At 39.4% G+C, this 17463-nt stretch overlaps 1 protein-coding gene across 1 annotated transcript in view; it reads right to left on the bottom strand.

The window, feature by feature from the left end:
* Nucleotides 1-1160: 1160 nt before the first annotated feature.
* The window catches only part of LOC126293645 (putative GTP-binding protein 6), a 34060-nt gene continuing 17757 nt past the window's right edge, over nucleotides 1161-17463 (bottom strand). Inside the window, exons 4-6 of the mRNA XM_049986921.1 lie at nucleotides 12091-12186; nucleotides 4810-5043; nucleotides 1161-2247 (exon numbers count right to left, since the gene is read on the bottom strand). Coding sequence (XP_049842878.1) covers nucleotides 1945-2247; nucleotides 4810-5043; nucleotides 12091-12186 — 633 coding nt within the window. The 3' untranslated portion in view covers nucleotides 1161-1944. The remainder of the gene's footprint in view (nucleotides 2248-4809; nucleotides 5044-12090; nucleotides 12187-17463) is intronic.

Raw genomic sequence — 17463 nt, 5'->3', positions numbered from 1 at the left:
CTGCAAATGAAAGCGTATGTAGACAGTGAACCATCGATAGCAAAGTCGGCTGTACAACTGGGGCGAGTGCTAGGACGTCTAGAGAGACTAGACCTGCCGTGTGGCGGCGCTCGGTCTGCAATCATTGATAGTGGCGACACGCGGGTTCGATGTATACTAACGGTCCGCAGCCGATTTAAAGGCTACCACCAAGCAAGTGTGGTGTGTGGTGGTGACACCACAGAAGCCAAAGATAAAAACTCGCATAAATATTATTTGCAGAAGGAAGGATTATCTGCTGAACTACTTGCAAATAAGGGTTCCATCTCCTCTACTGAACTGAAATCAGCATCCCTGGAGGGAAGGCAACATTCTTTTCTTGAAATACCACTGAGAAAATGGGGAAAAATCTTGTGTGTTTATACCACCTGCAAGTATGGAAATTCTGTGCTTTAGTGTGTGTGTGTGTGTGTGTGTGTGTGTGTGTGTGTGTGTGTGAGAGAGAGAGAGAGAGAGAGAGAGAGAGAGAGAGAGAGAGAGAGAGAGAGAGAGAGTCAGTCAGTCTTTTGTACTGGGCTTTTTGAGAGCACTATATAAATTACTGAAAGTCCAATACACATTAAACTATGTGATTCAAAATGATGACGTATCACCAGACGGAGAACTTGCTCAAGATGCATTATGAATGTCGTTCAACCTAGACAAACACTTGAATATGGCAGTTCTGCTCAAATGAGGTTATTCTGAATCAATGTCATCAACCCAAGTCAAATAAAACAATTTGCAGCTAAGCTTGTGTCAGTTGAAAGAAAATGTCATTTTTTTTCATTCATCCTCCAATCATAGGTGACTACACAATACTCTGCTAAAAAGGGTGTAATAAATATTAATTTTTGTGGGTCCTAACAGGTTAAATCTGAAACAATTCTGAGTAGTGTTTACACAAACTATGGAAACTGAAATTTAGAGTCAGGGGAAGGACAGAAAGCAGTCATTTGGGTGTCTAAAAGAAATAAAAGTGAAGCAAAGTCTCAGCCTTACCCCTTAATGCAACATGCTCTGATGCTCGAGACCACTGGTTCATGTGGTGAGAAAAAAGGGGTACACTGATGTGTCATATGTGACACGAAACATTAATGTGCATTTTGGGGACAAAATATATTTTCTGAAGCTCCAACACCTTTTGCCAAATACAAATTGCATTTATTCAAGTCACGCAGAGATGTATTCTCAACATCAATATATCATTACTAGCAACTGAAAATTGACAATTCAACAACATTAATAGTGTGGCATTCCTGAAAGTATTTCAAATATTCAAAAGTACCTGCAAACAAACCTGGTGTGTCTACAACTGCAACATTTACTGAAGTTACAGTACAACAGTTACAATCATTGCGACATGGTGTTTCAGTGCAAAATAAGGAAAATGAACGTAATACTAACCACATAACAAATTCTACAGATTGCATCTCAACAAAAATACGAAAGAGCACGACAAGAGTATGGAAGACTGCCAAAAATGTCAGCTTCATAGTCAAAATGACACACTCAAAAAGTAATTCTCATCCCAATTGTCACTTTTGTGTGTTACCAATGTCAAACTACGTGCTCTGAACTCGTTGCCAAGTTGCCTATTATAAGAGTGAAGCTTGTTATAAACATACCTTAATACAATTCAAGCCATGTTTGACAAATATTAGTGTCATGACAGAAACAATCCAAATCATTTTCGCACCCAGTACAAAATATAACATTTCAAAGTGTACAATACATGTAACAATTTTAACTTAGTAACAGCTACTTATCTATCTTGCAACATTGCAAGTGACAAGCACAGTTTCAAAAAACAATCCACCATATAGTACATTTATAATAAATACAAAAGATACTACGGCAAATGTCAGGTGTCACATTTTGGTACCTGCAGCACAGCAGTCTCTCACACACTGGTCGCTCGAAGCACTATGACCTCCTGCGCAGGAACGTCCGCTTGAACTGGCCAAGCTGCTTGTCGGAGATGACGACCTTGACGTAGACGTACTGCTCGTCCTGCGGGTCGACGCTCACGCCGACGACGGCCGCCTCCTTGTACAGCCAGCGAGACTCCTCCCCTCCGGAGGGCACACGGACGGCCATCGACGTCCTGCCCGTCGCGCGCAGAACCGCTCCCTCTATCTTCTCGCGGAGGGCGTCCAGCCCGATACAGCGTGTGGCGGAAACTGGCAACCAGTCACTCTGGTGCGCACTGGCCACTTCTGCAGGCAACTGGTGACAGGACAATAAGCCGCGTAACTAATCGTATATTGGTAAGATACCGAACTGGCAGTGGAAAATCCTGGTAGAACACAAGGAATCTAAAAAGGGAAGGGAACACCTCACCAATTCATAAATGCAGAGAGCCACCAAAACCCATGTGAAGAACACCAATAGTTATGGTTTGATTAAAATTACTTGACACCGACACATAACATGTCGGACATGCCTCCCTCCCATCACAGAACACAATTTCATGCCCAAACTGTTCACTGTTACCATAGTGCCGTAGCAAATGGTCAGTTCATTTCTAATTCCTCATCTGGCTTCCTTCCTCGATGTGTGCGAGTCCTGAATCCTAGGTCTGGGTCTTATTTCAGGTTTCATCAGACACGCTACTTACACCAAAAATAACACACACATAATGATGGCAACAAAATATACAGGTATCATACACAGCACTAGCCAAACACTACTGGATCCCTTAGTACAAAATGTGGTTCAGCTTCACATTTTCAGTTACCACCAACACAGAGGTTAGCCTACAGTAGATAAGCTTCATAAGAAATTGCACCAGCCTGAGCTTTCTGGAGGAAACAAATCATCTTTGTGACTGGTAGTATACACCATAATAGGAAGTGATGCTGCACATTAGGTAAGGTAGATACCTGACATGTAAAAAGGTGTGGGTATGAGTCTTGTCGAGCGATATAATTTTTTTATTTATCTATCTTCATCGAAATTGCTGATCTCGTCATCATCTTCAACTGACTAGTTTAAATGTATTCATTTTCTTTTATTTTTGACCTTTTGTTATATCATTTTCATCATCATACTGACTTTTTTATTTGCTCTCTTTTTTCTTCTTGTGTCATCAATAACCTGTGGCCAAGTGCCAACGAAGACTGCCCATCGATTCGTATCGTGTCAGCTCGCATAGTCACTCTGAGCCTAGTTCAGGCAACTGATGAAAACGGGAAGTCACAGTTTGCTTTTAGTGCTGAAACTGAAATTTTTGTGTCTGGAATTTGCTCGTAGAGTTCAATTGTAATTGCCGCGAGCAAAGTGAGTGCGATTAATAGTTATTTTAGAAGTTGCTGATCGTTGTTTTCTCAGAATCACTGTACATCACAAGGTTGTGGTTAAGTTAGAACAATAGTGTAAATTCAGGGCTACACAATGTATGGCCTGCCATAGTTCATTGTTCATATGAAATTAGATGTGGACAGAGCATCTTGCGTTCCCGCCATACCAGACAACAGCCATTTCCAACAGTGCTCCACATCACATGAAGAGCACTTCAGCTCCCTGGACACTGACCCGGCGAGTGTGCATGTCACCTTCAACTGAGTGGCAGCGAAAGTGGCAACACTGTAGTGGCAACTGACTGATGTCAACTGTCAAGTAATTTTAATCAGACTATAGCACCAAAGGACGGTCAGCACAGAATATAACTGTGAACACCATGTCAAGAAATCTCTCATCATTTCTGAATACTAAAACTACTGTCTCCTCCAAACATCCCCCCCCCCCTCCTCTCCCACTGCACCTGGCAACCAGCCATCCTCCCACACACCATGACACTGTGACTGCACTGTCACACAGCTACTGATGTTTCAAACAATGGAAAATCTAGAATGGAACAACAACATTATGGAAAGGACAGACTGGTACTGAGGACATAAAGAAGACATTGACTCACAGATAGGCACAAGGGAAGGAATATAGAAATATTTAAGCTTTTGGACTGAGTTTTCACAAGAAACAGGACTCTCACAAATACACACAACAAAAACAGCCCCGGCCACTAGGGCCCTTGTTGGTCGGAGACAGTAGCTCTGTGTGTGTGTGTGTGTGGGGGGGGGGGGGGGGGGGGTTTATGGTAGGCTGTTCTGTCATCATCGTGCAAATGTGTGTGCGAGTTCTATTTCTGATAAACGGCTTTGTCTGAAAGCTTAAATGTTTCTAGTGTTCTTTTCATTGTGTGTGTGTGTGTGAAATTCGGTGCCTCCTCTATGTGCTGAGCTACTGTTCTTTGATTCTTAAAACCACATTTCATTAACTTTTTGGTTTAATTAACTTTTTGGTTTCATTAACAAATGTTTGCAGAAAAGGGAATTTTCAGATAGTTATCTCTGTTGAGCAGACTATAATACTGCTTAAGAAAATTATGTCAAAATATCAGCAAAAGTAAAGAGGGGTGCATTTTACATTGCATAAATAAAAAAGGCAAAATTAAATTTTTACAAATTAGCTGCATTTTTTTAAAAGAATGATCAATGAAACTGTAATTTTAAAAAATTGAGAGAACTAACAAGATGTAGAAGTAAATTTAGAAATCTGTCACATATCCCCTTTACAGCTACAATTTAGCTACTCCACAATGCATTGCCAGAGAATTCAGTACTGCATATCAATGTTGCGTTTCTCTGACTGCTTTACTATAAAGCAAAGTGGTTCAGTCTACTTTTATCTTAACGTCAGGAAATAACACAAATTAATTATGTCTCGCAGAAGGAGCTCGGTAAGTATTCATACAACTTAACCACAGCAGCAGACAGAGGATTTCCTTACCAAGTCAATCTTATTCCCCACTACTATGACATTTTCAAGCAGCTCTGGACTGAGATCAAATGACTTTAGTGTCTGGTCCACATTGACAGCCTGTGCTTCCGAGTCCGGATGGCTGACATCTCTGACGTGGACAACGACATCTGCCAACATCGCATCCTCCAGTGTCGCTCGAAACGACTCCAGCAGTTGTGTCGGGATGTCCGAAATGAAGCCTACTGTATCAACATACAGCACCTGCAACACATCATACAACATGTGCTTCACAACATTTCCTCAAAGCTCGACATTTCAAGGAAAATCAAATATGGAAATATTAGAGTGACAAAGAAAAGAAGGTTCCCAGTCAGGAAGCACTGTCAGAAACAACACACACTTCAGGGGCATGGATGCACGTGGGGGGTGGAGAGGGGGGGGGGTGGGGGAGGGGAGCTAATTCTGAAGGAAGTCTTTGCAAGCTAATGAATTTACTGTCCATCAGCAATTCTCTATTTTATTACAGTGTTCGATCTAGACCATGAATATTTTTGGTTTCTACTCTTCACAAAAATATTTGTGGTCTAGACTGACAAATTATTATTACTACCTCTTACACAGATACAGAATTATTTTTGTGAAAACCCTCCTGCAAGTTGTAAGTGCATTATAACTCAAAAAAATATTAGAATCATTGGAAATATACCTCTTAAAATCTCAAGCAGGCCACTATTTAACCACCACCACCACCACCACCACCACCACCACCACCTTACATTGCCTTGCCTATATGTCAAATATCATATCTTTTTTATGAAAATTATAGAGTATGGACTCCGGTTTGACCAGGATGTTCACATATACAATACAAAAAAACTGCAACTGTATACAGAATATTCATACACAAAAATCAAGAAAAATTTACCACACCAAGCTTTAATAAAGGTTCACACATTATCTGGCCACTGAGGCAATATAAAACATTACACACTTCACTTCAAAACACGAGGGGTGTTTGGAAATGATTATAATAGCATTACAGCACTTTTTATCTTATTTATCTATGAACATGAGTCCACATACATTGGATCTCTTAATATATTCCCCGCAGATGTCAATATACTACCACTACCTACCTACACACTTCATTACAGCACCACGGAACCATTGTTTTAAGATACTATGCACTCACTAGTCGAAAGCTGCCTAAAATTCTTTGCTGTTGACCAATCTTTTACCCCACATTGCACTGTTCATGTTACTGAATAAAGCATAATCAAATAGTTAAGATCAGATGAATATAGTGGTATACTGTAATTATTCTGTATAGATAACGATACAACAGTGTGACTAACTTAAAAAAGTTTGGATTCTTGAGTCAATTTTGGTACCCATGTATTCCATTAAAAAGGCATAAAGTTTCTTGTATTCTCATATCAAGGTCTTGCATAGTGATTTTACTTTCACGCATGAGGAAAATTCAGTCGACATCTTTTTATAGCCACAACATTGTATCTCTTCTTCCTTGACTGTGTGGCCTAGAATTTGAAATAGTGAACTTTCCTTCTAAGCACTGGTTAATGAGAAGGAGCCAAACTACCTTTGGTTCATTATCCACCATATTCTTGCTATAAGTACAGATGCAATATATTACAGTCTCCTATACCATTTCCATCATACAATAACTTTTGTTGATCATTCAGAAATGACTTTTGGTGTAGGAACTTCACTAATGCTCACGAAAACAGCGCAAATACTCTAATATAGAATGCTTAAGACTTCATCTAAGAACATCTCTTTTAAAGTATAAGCCTCTACAATGTAATATAAAGAAATGCATTAGCTTCACAACTATTCTTAGACATGGAACATTTCTGTACAGGGCACAGAAAATTTTAGATTCTATAAAAGTAAAAGTTGGAATAGTCTTATTTGGTTTTGTTTCTTATTTGGGATTTTCAGCATCTTTTAGGACGAATTCCAGCAGGTGTTTTATTTTTAAATGATACAGTAAAGTGACTGAGGCACAACAATGAAGCCCAGTGACATCAACTTTATTTATCATTCCACTGCTGATGGCAATAATCTGTCCCATAAACAGAAGATTCTTAAACAGACATCACAGTTAAACTTGCAGGAATGTATGTTGTTTTGAATCCTTCCTTCCAAAAAATCATGCAGTCTGTCTCTGTCCCATGGTAGTTGCCTTCCATCTTGTTCTCAGCTTTCCCTACTTAACAGCAAACAAGTGCTGTCCTTCCATTATACGCCAGTGTTCACAATTGTCATATAGCATCTGCACAGCCTGCTACAGTCAGTTCATTGCCTCACAAATTCATAAAACAATGCAATTGTAAATCATTTCCAAACACCTCTCATAACTCAAACTGTGCCTTCCAAACAAGTATCACCACATTGTAGATGATTTTTTTAATGACGGGTATTGTGTGTTGGTGACATTGATGCTGAAACTTTAGATACATTGTAAATATTTGTTTTATTTCAGAATGAATTTTCACTCTGCAGTGGAGAGTGAGCCGACACGAAGCTTCTTTACAGATTATGTGCTGGACCAGGACTCTGTCAGAAAGTTTCATTTGTTTTGTTGTTAGCCAAACTACGTTTTTTGTCCTGTGGTATGTAAACTGAGAAGTGGAAACGTTTTTGTGCCTATGCAATTAACAAAATTTACTATTAGTACTAAAACTGTTAACATACTATATTGTATAATATTTGTAAAGCTGTTTGACTCTCACTATTCACTACTGTAAAAGTGTGTTACAAGTTGTCAGGAAACTTGCTTGTACTTATCACATCATATTGTAGCGTCACAGCCTGACTTTGGTAACGAATTTTTCCCAATATCAAGAGAAATAATTATTAAATAACAATGCCTGGTATGCTTATGTGAAACAATATTTTTTTTAATTTAAACATCTATGTAATGCAGTAAAACATAAACTTTGTAAGTAGTACTGAGATAAAAATTATGTTAATATAACTCTGTTAGGACATTATAAAAGAACATGTATGAATGTGAAAAGTCCTATCATTCTTTAGCTGCCCTCATTCTTTTTTTCTTTGCACTCTTGTTATCAGATCTTTGACGGAATTAGGTCTTTGTTGCTGAGCTGTACTGATAAGAGTGAGTTTTATTTATATGTGTAGATTAAGTGTTCATTAAAGCACAGAAAGTAAATTCCTCATTATGACCATGTTATTTGAAGATCCTCTTTCATTTTGGATAAAAAGAGAAAATAGATTCATTCATGGAAAGTAAGGAAACTGAATATGGAAGCTTTATGTTTTGTTTACGATTTTTTCAAAAGCCATTTTGTGTAACTACTATTTGCATATTACATTCATTAGAACCTGCAGTCATTTATTTTCCTCCAAGTCCAATAATTTTTATGAATGCATTTATTATGAAAGTAAACATTTCTTTTACTGCTCACTAAAATACCAAACCAGCTGTTTCCAAGCTAACTGTAGGTTGGAGCTATTCTGCTCTTTTAAAGTAAATGATGATTAATAGTATTATCATCACTTAATTTTCACAAAAGAAGTGAGATTAAAACAAAAATAAAAATAGGCTTCAGTTTTCTTATAGTGTTACTGCCAAAGACTCTGCTTTATTTGCACAGTTGTACAAAGAAAACAACTAAGAATTTGGTTGTTCCTCCTCACCGATGTAGGCTGGATGTCAAAAGACTTGGGTTTACCATAATTTTGTGACTGTTTTAGAATTTCAGGATGCTAAAGATCCAATGTTAAAAGAAAATTTAATGATGTAGAAACCAGACACTGTTTATTTAACACACCTGTTTACCAAATTTTATGAGGTTAACTTACAGATATAAGTTAACAATCATTTCACCTTTTCTCGCCAGGATTATACCAATGAAGAAGCAAAATGTTGGTTGGCATAAATTTTTTCAGTTTCCCAGTCTGTAACAGACATACTGCCTGAGTGATGTCATATTGACCTACACTCAACATTTAATTGTCCTTCACACAGACTTGTAAACTAGGCTTGGGGATATTTTTACTATGGAAATACAAAACTAAATCAATGCTTGAAGTGATACTTAAGAAACAGATACCACATTACAGGAAGTGCTGATCAGAGTAAGCACTAACAAAGAACTTTAGGAACACTTTAGAAACAGGTATGAGGAATTCTGGGTTCAGAGAGACATAGCTGTTACTTATCCTGCATTGTAGACTATCATGAGAAAGTCTGATAGCTTTTCCACTTTCAAATCTCACAGAAAGGGGTTTCAGTGCACATGCATACCCTCTTAAACAGCAAAATACAAATAAACAAATTGGGACTCACTGACATAGGAGATTTTGGGTTAAACCAAACTAAACTGAAGATAAAAATTGAAAACTTGCTAATAAAGCTCCTGACTCACCTCTTCCACTAAAGGCATTTATGTATTAATTTTACTAGATTTGCATTTTGTGTCATTTCATAAATGTATGAAACTCAACATTTTTGTATTTTTTTATTCTCTACTATAGTTAAACCTATCAAAGCAAGTAGCACTTAGCCTCAAAATCACTTTTGAAATTGATGAATTAGTAAAAACCCAATTTATGAAAGACAGTGGTCTGCCCAAAGTAACAATTCCGCTCATGGTCTACAAGCCAAAAAGTTTGGGGACCTCTGCATTACAGCAATAAGGATTGTCCGCACAGAATATCATCACTTAATCAGCAAACACCACTGCGGCATCATTCAAAAATTCAAATGTTGTCTCCAGAGGCAAGACATTTAACTCTACTTCATAGTAACAACACCAGTTGATGATTGTTATGTACAAATTATGGCCCACAGCTACCCCGAAGAAAGGGTAACATCTAGAACAAATTTTCACACTGCAGCAGAGTGTGCAGTGGTTTGAAACTTCCTGGCAGATTAAAATTGTGTACTAGACTGGGGATTGAACCTGGGACCTTTGCCTTCACAAAAGTCCTTGTCCTCCCCCAAGGCATGCCAGAAAACTTTTGTGACATTGAAAGGTAGGAGAGAGGTACTAGTGAAGCTGTGAGGATGGATCATGAGTTGTGCTTGGGAAGCTTAGTCAATAGAGCACTTCCCCACAAAAGGCAAAAGTCCCAGGGCATGAGTCTTGATCTGCCACACAGTTTAAAGTCTACCACACCGTTTCAGGATGCAATACAACTGTAGACTGTGTTTGGAGGCAACTATAACTGCTTTATCGACCCAAACAATCTGCAAGCATTTACCCGTGATCAGTTTCTTGTCTCTAGGCCAGGGGTGGGCAATAGTTTTGGCACAGAGACCACTTTGCAGAGGCAGAAGTTAGGGAAGGGCAATAGCTTCTAAAATGACTGCACAAGTGCTTTACCAACTGAGTTACACCAGCACGATCCACAACCGATTGTCACAGCTTTGCTTTTGCCAGCACCTAATCTTATACCTTCCCAACATCACAGAAGTTCTTCTGTTGCTAGCAATCCTGCAATAAAGGATACTGCAGAGACATAGCTTAGCCACAGCCTGGGGGATGCTTCCACCATGAAATTTTCACTCTGCACTGGAGTGTGCACTTATATAAAACTTCCTGGCAGATCACAATAGTGTACCGGACTGAGACTCAAACTCAGGAAATTTGCCTTCCACACTTCTGTTAACTCAGAAGGAAGGAGATGAGGTACTGGTGGTAGTAGAACTGTGAGGACCGATTGTGGATTGTGCTTAGATAGGTTAGTTGGTAGAGCACTTTCCTCGGCAAAGGCAAAGGTCCCAAGTTCAAGAGTCTGTCCAGCACACAGAGATTCGTATCAGCTCACACTTCACTACAGAATGAAAAATTCACTCTAGAAAAATACCCCATGCTGTGGCTAAGCCACGTCTCCACAATGTCCTCTCTTCCCTGAGTGCTAGTCCTGAAAGTTTTGCAGGAGAGCTTCTGTCAAATTCAGAAGGTAGGAGGTGAGGTACTGGTGGAAGTAAAGCAGTGAGGATGGGTCGTGAGTCGTGCTCAGGTAGCTCAGTCAGTAGAGCATTTGCTTGCGAAAGGCAAAAGTCCTGAGTTCAAGTCTCAGTCCGGCGCACACTTTAATCTGCCACAAAGTTTCATATCACCGTGTACTCCACTGCACAGTGAAAACATTCATTCTGAATACACACTCTGACAATGTAAAGCAGCCCTAAACCAGAAGACTGGTTTGAACACTGCAATGCTTCACCAGGTCGTACTGGAGGTGCCACACTCTCACTTTCCTCTGGCACCTGAACAGATTAACCTAATATTTAATGTGGACTGCAAAACATCTACATCTATACTATACAAACCACCATAAGGTGCATAGCAGAGGGGACATTCCATTGTAGCAGTTATTGTGGTTTCTTTCCTGTCCCATTCACATATGGAGCACAGGAAGAATGATTGTTTGAATGCCTCTGTGCATTCCATTATTCTAATCTTATCCTCACGATCCCTATGTGAGTGATACATTGGCAATTGGAGTATACGCCTAGAGTAATCATTTAAAGCTTGTTCTTGAAACATTGTTAATAGACTTTCTCAGGATAGTTTACACCTGTCTTCATGATTCTGCTAGTTCATTTCCATCAGTATCTCTGTAACACTCTCCCATGAATTAAACAGACCTTATCATGCATGCTGCCCTTCTCCGTTAGTCCTACGTGGTATAGATTGCACAACTTGAGCAATATTCTAGAACTGGTCCAACAAGTGATTTGTAAGCAATCTCTTCTGTAGACTGATTGCACTACCCCAACATTCTACCAATAAACCCAAGTCTACCACCTTCTTTACCCATTCCTAAACCCATGTGATCATTCCATTACATATCCCTTCAAAATGTTACACTCAGGTATTTGTATGAGCTGGTCGATTCCAACAGTGACTCATTGATATTATATTTATAGTATACTAAGTTTTTTTGTTTTGTTTTGTAAAGTACAAAATTTTACATTTCTGGCCATTTAGAGCAATTTGGAAATCTCTGCACCACATTGAAATCTTGTTGAGATCTGACTGTACATTTATGCATCTTTTTTCAGATAGTAACTGCACCATCTGCAAAAGCCTGATTATGCTATTAATATTGCCTGCCCTAGGGCAACACTTCACTTTTCTCATACACAGATTATTGGCAGAGGTGAAGAAGCAGCAAGTGACAGAACAAATTTGAGACTGGAGAAGGACTTAACCCCACACGTTACAAATTTTAGACTGAGAGGTAACAGCTGCGAAATACAGTTGAAACTGACAGATTCCCTACACAGGAAGTGAGAAACTGACAGACCTGGAGACGGCACGGTAAGAACCCAGCATGCACCGTCACATCGAGTGTGGCGAACAGCTCGTCACGAGCCTCCAGCCTGTCATCACCAGTCAGGGCCTGCAACGAGGGAGACAAAACAGGTTGATTAGTTAATTAAATGTTCTCCAAATCATCTTAATGATTTCTTTATCAAAATTATGCACAATAAATCAGTTTGCTACTCACACAACTACACTTAAACATAGGTTTTCTTTTTTTTTTATAGGTTACCAGTTTTCAAATAAAAATTCAACTATTGAATAGGAGTTACTCAAAAGAAATAGTTTTAGATTATATTGGATGTCCAAGTTAAACATATAATATAAATTGTGATAGCTTGATATGGAATTGAGATGTTTATTGTCAGTTTGCTTGTACAAGTATGGTACCACAAAATATTTTCTCTGTTTTCTTGCAGCAGTTGGTAGTACATACACACATGCATAACTGCTTTGTTCACATAAATGCATGTCAGTAGCCATGTGGACTCCACAGCCAGAACATGTTGTGCATGCTTTTTCTTCTGTTGCAAAGTATGTCGTTTTCAGCAAGAGTATGGACTGTGACCAACTAACGATGTTTCCAGTTACATAACAGTCGTGAAATCGGACAAATGGCTTAGGAAAAATGGGAATTTGATTTTGATGTCAGGCCATAGGCCACCACAACAAGCATGCAGTTCCAGTGGCTATTGTTGTCCTTCCAGCAGAGCCCCCATAAGTCAATACAACAGCACATGGACAGTTACAGTTCCTCATTCAACAGTGCACAATACAGTCCATAAAAGATTGTGTCTACGGCTGTACAAACCGCAGTTTCATCACAAAAGCCAGCCTGAGGACAGGCCATGATGGAAGGCACTGATCAATGGATAGGACTTCATTTAGAGTCGGATTTGCCATCTGAAGGGCACGTTGCCTAACTTCTTTGTTGGGCGCCGATTGGATAACAGCATTCTGTACCATGGAATCGTCGTAGGATTCTTTGTGAACTTCAGTAACAAATTGACACTTTCAAGTGAGGCCGTGAAGTTCAGCAGCCCAAGCACGATAGGATTGATTTGGTTGTTTTTGAAAACGATAAAAGGCAACACGAGAGGCTACCACATGCATTTGCTTTTGAAAACAAAGTGACGGAAGTGAGCACTTTTCAGCTAAGGACAAAGACGCAGGATCTTTCAGAGGAGCCAATTGCAACAACAACCGATACATTTTAGGTGAAATCCATGAAAGGAACAGACACTTACATGTTAGTTCGTCCGCGACATGAAATGACAAGCAGCACTGTTGCAGACGTTTTTCATAATCAGACTAGTCTTCCGCCGTCTCATTGCGAGGAGGAAAAGCAGGTAGAGACAACGACGAGAGACGTCCCACATTTGATGCCACGACGAAATCATGAATAGCATTTGTGAGAAGCGTTTGCTGTTCTCTGAGACCTTGCAACAGTTGCTCTAAAGCAGCCATGGAAACTTGTGGGTCAACGATGGAAAAAAAAAAAAAAAAATCACTACCTCATCGCCAATTGTTATAACTTCAAGTTGAACAAATATATTTCAAGGACGACACAATACATGAAAGTCACAGATCAAGTAAACAGAGTAAGACGTGTGTACACTTTAACAGTCAAATCATAACTGAGTCCGAGTCTAGCGGCCGCTGGCTGGCTGGCCGATTAGGTGGCGCTGCTGCTGCATTGCTGGCACACAGCGCCGCATGTAGAGGGCGCGCATAACTGCTCGGCAGCACTTTGAAAGATCGGCGAGTCACATCATTTTTTTCCTTTCATCATTTTGTGGAGAGTGTCAGCAAGAAAGGGTTTGGTAAAAGCTTAAAAATGTGTAAACTTTGTTGCTAGTTGCTAAGTGCAGCCATTCCAAAATACTAGATGAATAAAGTATTTGTATTCACATGGCATCAATTACACTGCTTCAAAACAAACACATATTCTCTAGCTGTGATACTTGTCTTACTGCGTTAAACTTTTATATTAAGATTTTACCTCTTAATGAGTAGATCATGACAGCAATTAAAATTTTTAAATTGGGTCAATAATTAGGCGAAATATAGAAAACTGAACTTTTGTTGTCCCTACACTGCCCCTGTACCAGGTTCCAGAACATCATTCTATTAATACAGATGAGGAAATGTTACACCAGTTCTAGGAGTGCAGATGATATACCCATCAATAGTCATGAAATAAGTTGGAAAGCACAGCAGTCACTATCCAAACTCAAGTCCAAGTAAACACTGGCAGCAGCTGCAATCCACTTCACAGGGGCAGAGTCATATAATAGCAGCTAGGTGAAGGAAAAACTGTAGGTGAGCCAGGTACAGGAGAACCTTATACTGTCCCACTACAAAATTGTGTGTGACTGACCTTCGAAATCAGCAGCTTCACCAGAATTGGCCAATGTTATCGCATACTGCCTGAATCTTCCATTCCCATTTCAGGCCATAACCCCACTTCCACTTTCACCAATTGAAAGCATCATGCTTTTATGTCATATGCTAACTAATAGTAAGTGACTCATCTGTGTGTAGTGCCTGCTTTTCCCACAATAACTTGCTATTTTTATAGATGAACTTTTTTTTTTTTTTGTAATGGTGTAGAGTTATGCCACGTCAGACTTTCCCCTTTTCCTAAACCTCACCAGTCCTTTTCTTGACTACTCCCCCTTCCCCTTCAACCCTTCCGCCAGGAGGGAGATCCGCTGGCTCCACATCTTACACATTTCTTTTACCTTAGTATATGTAAAGGAGTTTTACTATTTAGGGAGCAAAATAACTGATGATGGTCAAAGCAGTGAGGATATAAAATGTAGACTGGCAATGGCAAGGAAAGCCTTTCTGAAGAAGAGAAATTTGTTAACATCAAGTATAGATTTAAGTGTCAGGAAGTTGTTTCTGAAAGTATTTGTATGGAGTGTAGCCATGTATGCAAGTGAAACATGGACGATAAATAGTTTGGACCAGAAGAGAATAGAAGCTTTTGAAACGTGATGCTGCAGAAGAATGCTGAAGATTAGATGGGTAGATCATATAACTAATGAAGAGGTATTGAATAGGATTGGGGAGAAGAGAAGTTTGTGGAACAACTTAACCAGAAGAAGGGATCGGTTGGTAGGACATGTTCTGAGGCATAAAGGGATCACCAATTTAGTATTGAAGGCAGTGTGGAGGGTAAAAATCTTAGAGGGAGACCAAGAGATGAATACACTAAACAGATACAGAAGGATGTAGGTTGGAGTAGGTACTAGAAGATGAATAAGCTTGCACAGGATAGAGTAGCATGGAGAGCTGCATCAAACCAGTCTAGGACTGAAGACAACAACAACAACAACAACAACAACAACAACAACATAGTATATGTTTCCTCCTGTCAGCACTTGGTGAGCAGATTTTTTAACTACCCAATTATACTATACAATTAATTTTATAGATACATCAGACAAATTACATTAGTACAGCTTTAGACCTTATTCCACATAAAACACTGCTTATTACTCGCTAATTCCAAAATGTAAGTAACAAAGCTGTCCACTGAAATTTTTAGTGCCTATTCCTTGATAATGTACTGGCTTCACAACCCAAATTCACATATTGTACATTGGACTACTGCAGGGCTGAGCAAGAGACATGTGTCAGTACCAGAGAAGGAATGTTGCTACTCACCATATAGCGGAGATGCCAAGCCGCGAGACTCACAATGAAAAGATTCACACATGCAGCTTTCGGCTGTTAAGCCTTTGTCAGCAGTAGACACACATGCACACACACACGCACTCACGCAAACGCAACTTGCACACATGTCTGCAGTTCCAGGGAGCTGAAACTACACTGCGAGCAGCAGCTCCAGTGCATGATGGGAGTGGCGACTAGGTGGGGGCAATGTGTGTGTGTGTGTGTGTGTGTGTGACAGAGAGAGAGAGGAGAGAGAGAGAGAGAGAGAGAGAGAGAGAGAGAGAGAGAGAGAGAGAGAGATGACTTTGTTTAATAATATCCTACAGTCCACTTTTAAATGTGCCTGTGTGCTGTCCAATAGTTCCTTAATATGGTGAGCAGCAGTTGACCCCATTTCATATTTTTGATATGTCTGTCAGCATGCCTTTGTAGGATGTCTATTCAGTTTGTGAAGGTAATAATTTTTTTGTTTTGGTGGTAGTGGAAGACACCCTTCCCTGCCCACCTACCGTCCTCCCTCACTGCTGCATACGCCCCCATATATGTGTGTTTTACCACTACATTTTATATTCCCTCAAGTTTCATAGAAATACTTCATACTAAATTGGAGATAAGTTAGTCCACATTTTGGCTTCAAATCCCACACACCCCATTGAAGATCATGATGTGGTTCATTACAAGAGTGTGTTTTTTGCTGATTCTTCCAGATTTACCTAGGCAAATGAAAGCGCGCGCGCACGTACGTGTGTGTGTGTGTGTGTGTGTGTGTGTGTGTGTGTGTGTGTTGTGTGTGTGTGTGTGTGTGTGTGTGTGCTGCTGACAAAGGCTTAATGGCCAAAAGGTAAGAGTGTGTGAATCTTTTTATTGTGCCTATCGCGACTCAGCATCTCTACTATATGAATAGTAGCAAACTTCCTTTTCTAGTATTGTTACATATTTTCCATTCTTCGACAGACGTGTGAATTTCATGAGCACTGTATCATCTTATGCCAAATTTTTATTTATTTACAAAAAAAAGGCAGTAAGAACCATATAATTTTTAAAAAGGGAAAACAACAAATAAGACATGTCATAAATAATAGCCACCACTTAAGTGAATAAGTTTTGTTGTTTTCATGTTTGATTATAATGGTCCCTTGCTACATATGATGACTGTGTTTTCTGTTTATTCTATTGTAATTTAGGTTCTTCACATCACTGAGTTAATGGTCAAAGTTTTTTATGGCTGAACATTTAACACCTTTCTGTGTCACTACTGATAAGTGCCTCTATCAGCATGTACTTTCAATTGTGCACTGTCAGGGTGAGTGCTGACCACCCATTCTTCTCCCTGTAATTTTAGTTGCCTCATTTCTATGCCAAACTATGTCCCAGTGATAGACAGTGCAAGTCATTTCTTACTCCAGTATTATATGATGACAAGTTTAAAACTAAGAACAATTATTTTAAAATGTTTTATTCTGAAAACAGCATTGCAAGAAATATTTATCTACACAGCCTCCCTCATTCTCTGTGCACTTGATCTGTATCTTAATAAGATTCTTACTTCAGTCTTGAACTTTGGCACATCTACTCTTGGACATCCTAGACCCCGTCATCATCTGATGAATAGCTTTGATTCACACAGATGCTCCTTCATCGGACCAAAAACGATGAGTGTTCCAGCTGCTTA

The sequence above is a fragment of the Schistocerca gregaria genome, chromosome 10, assembly GCF_023897955.1.
Source record: "Schistocerca gregaria isolate iqSchGreg1 chromosome 10, iqSchGreg1.2, whole genome shotgun sequence".
Classification (NCBI taxonomy): Eukaryota; Metazoa; Arthropoda; class Insecta; order Orthoptera; family Acrididae; genus Schistocerca; species Schistocerca gregaria.
This window is presented reverse-complemented; position numbering and strand designations above follow the sequence as displayed.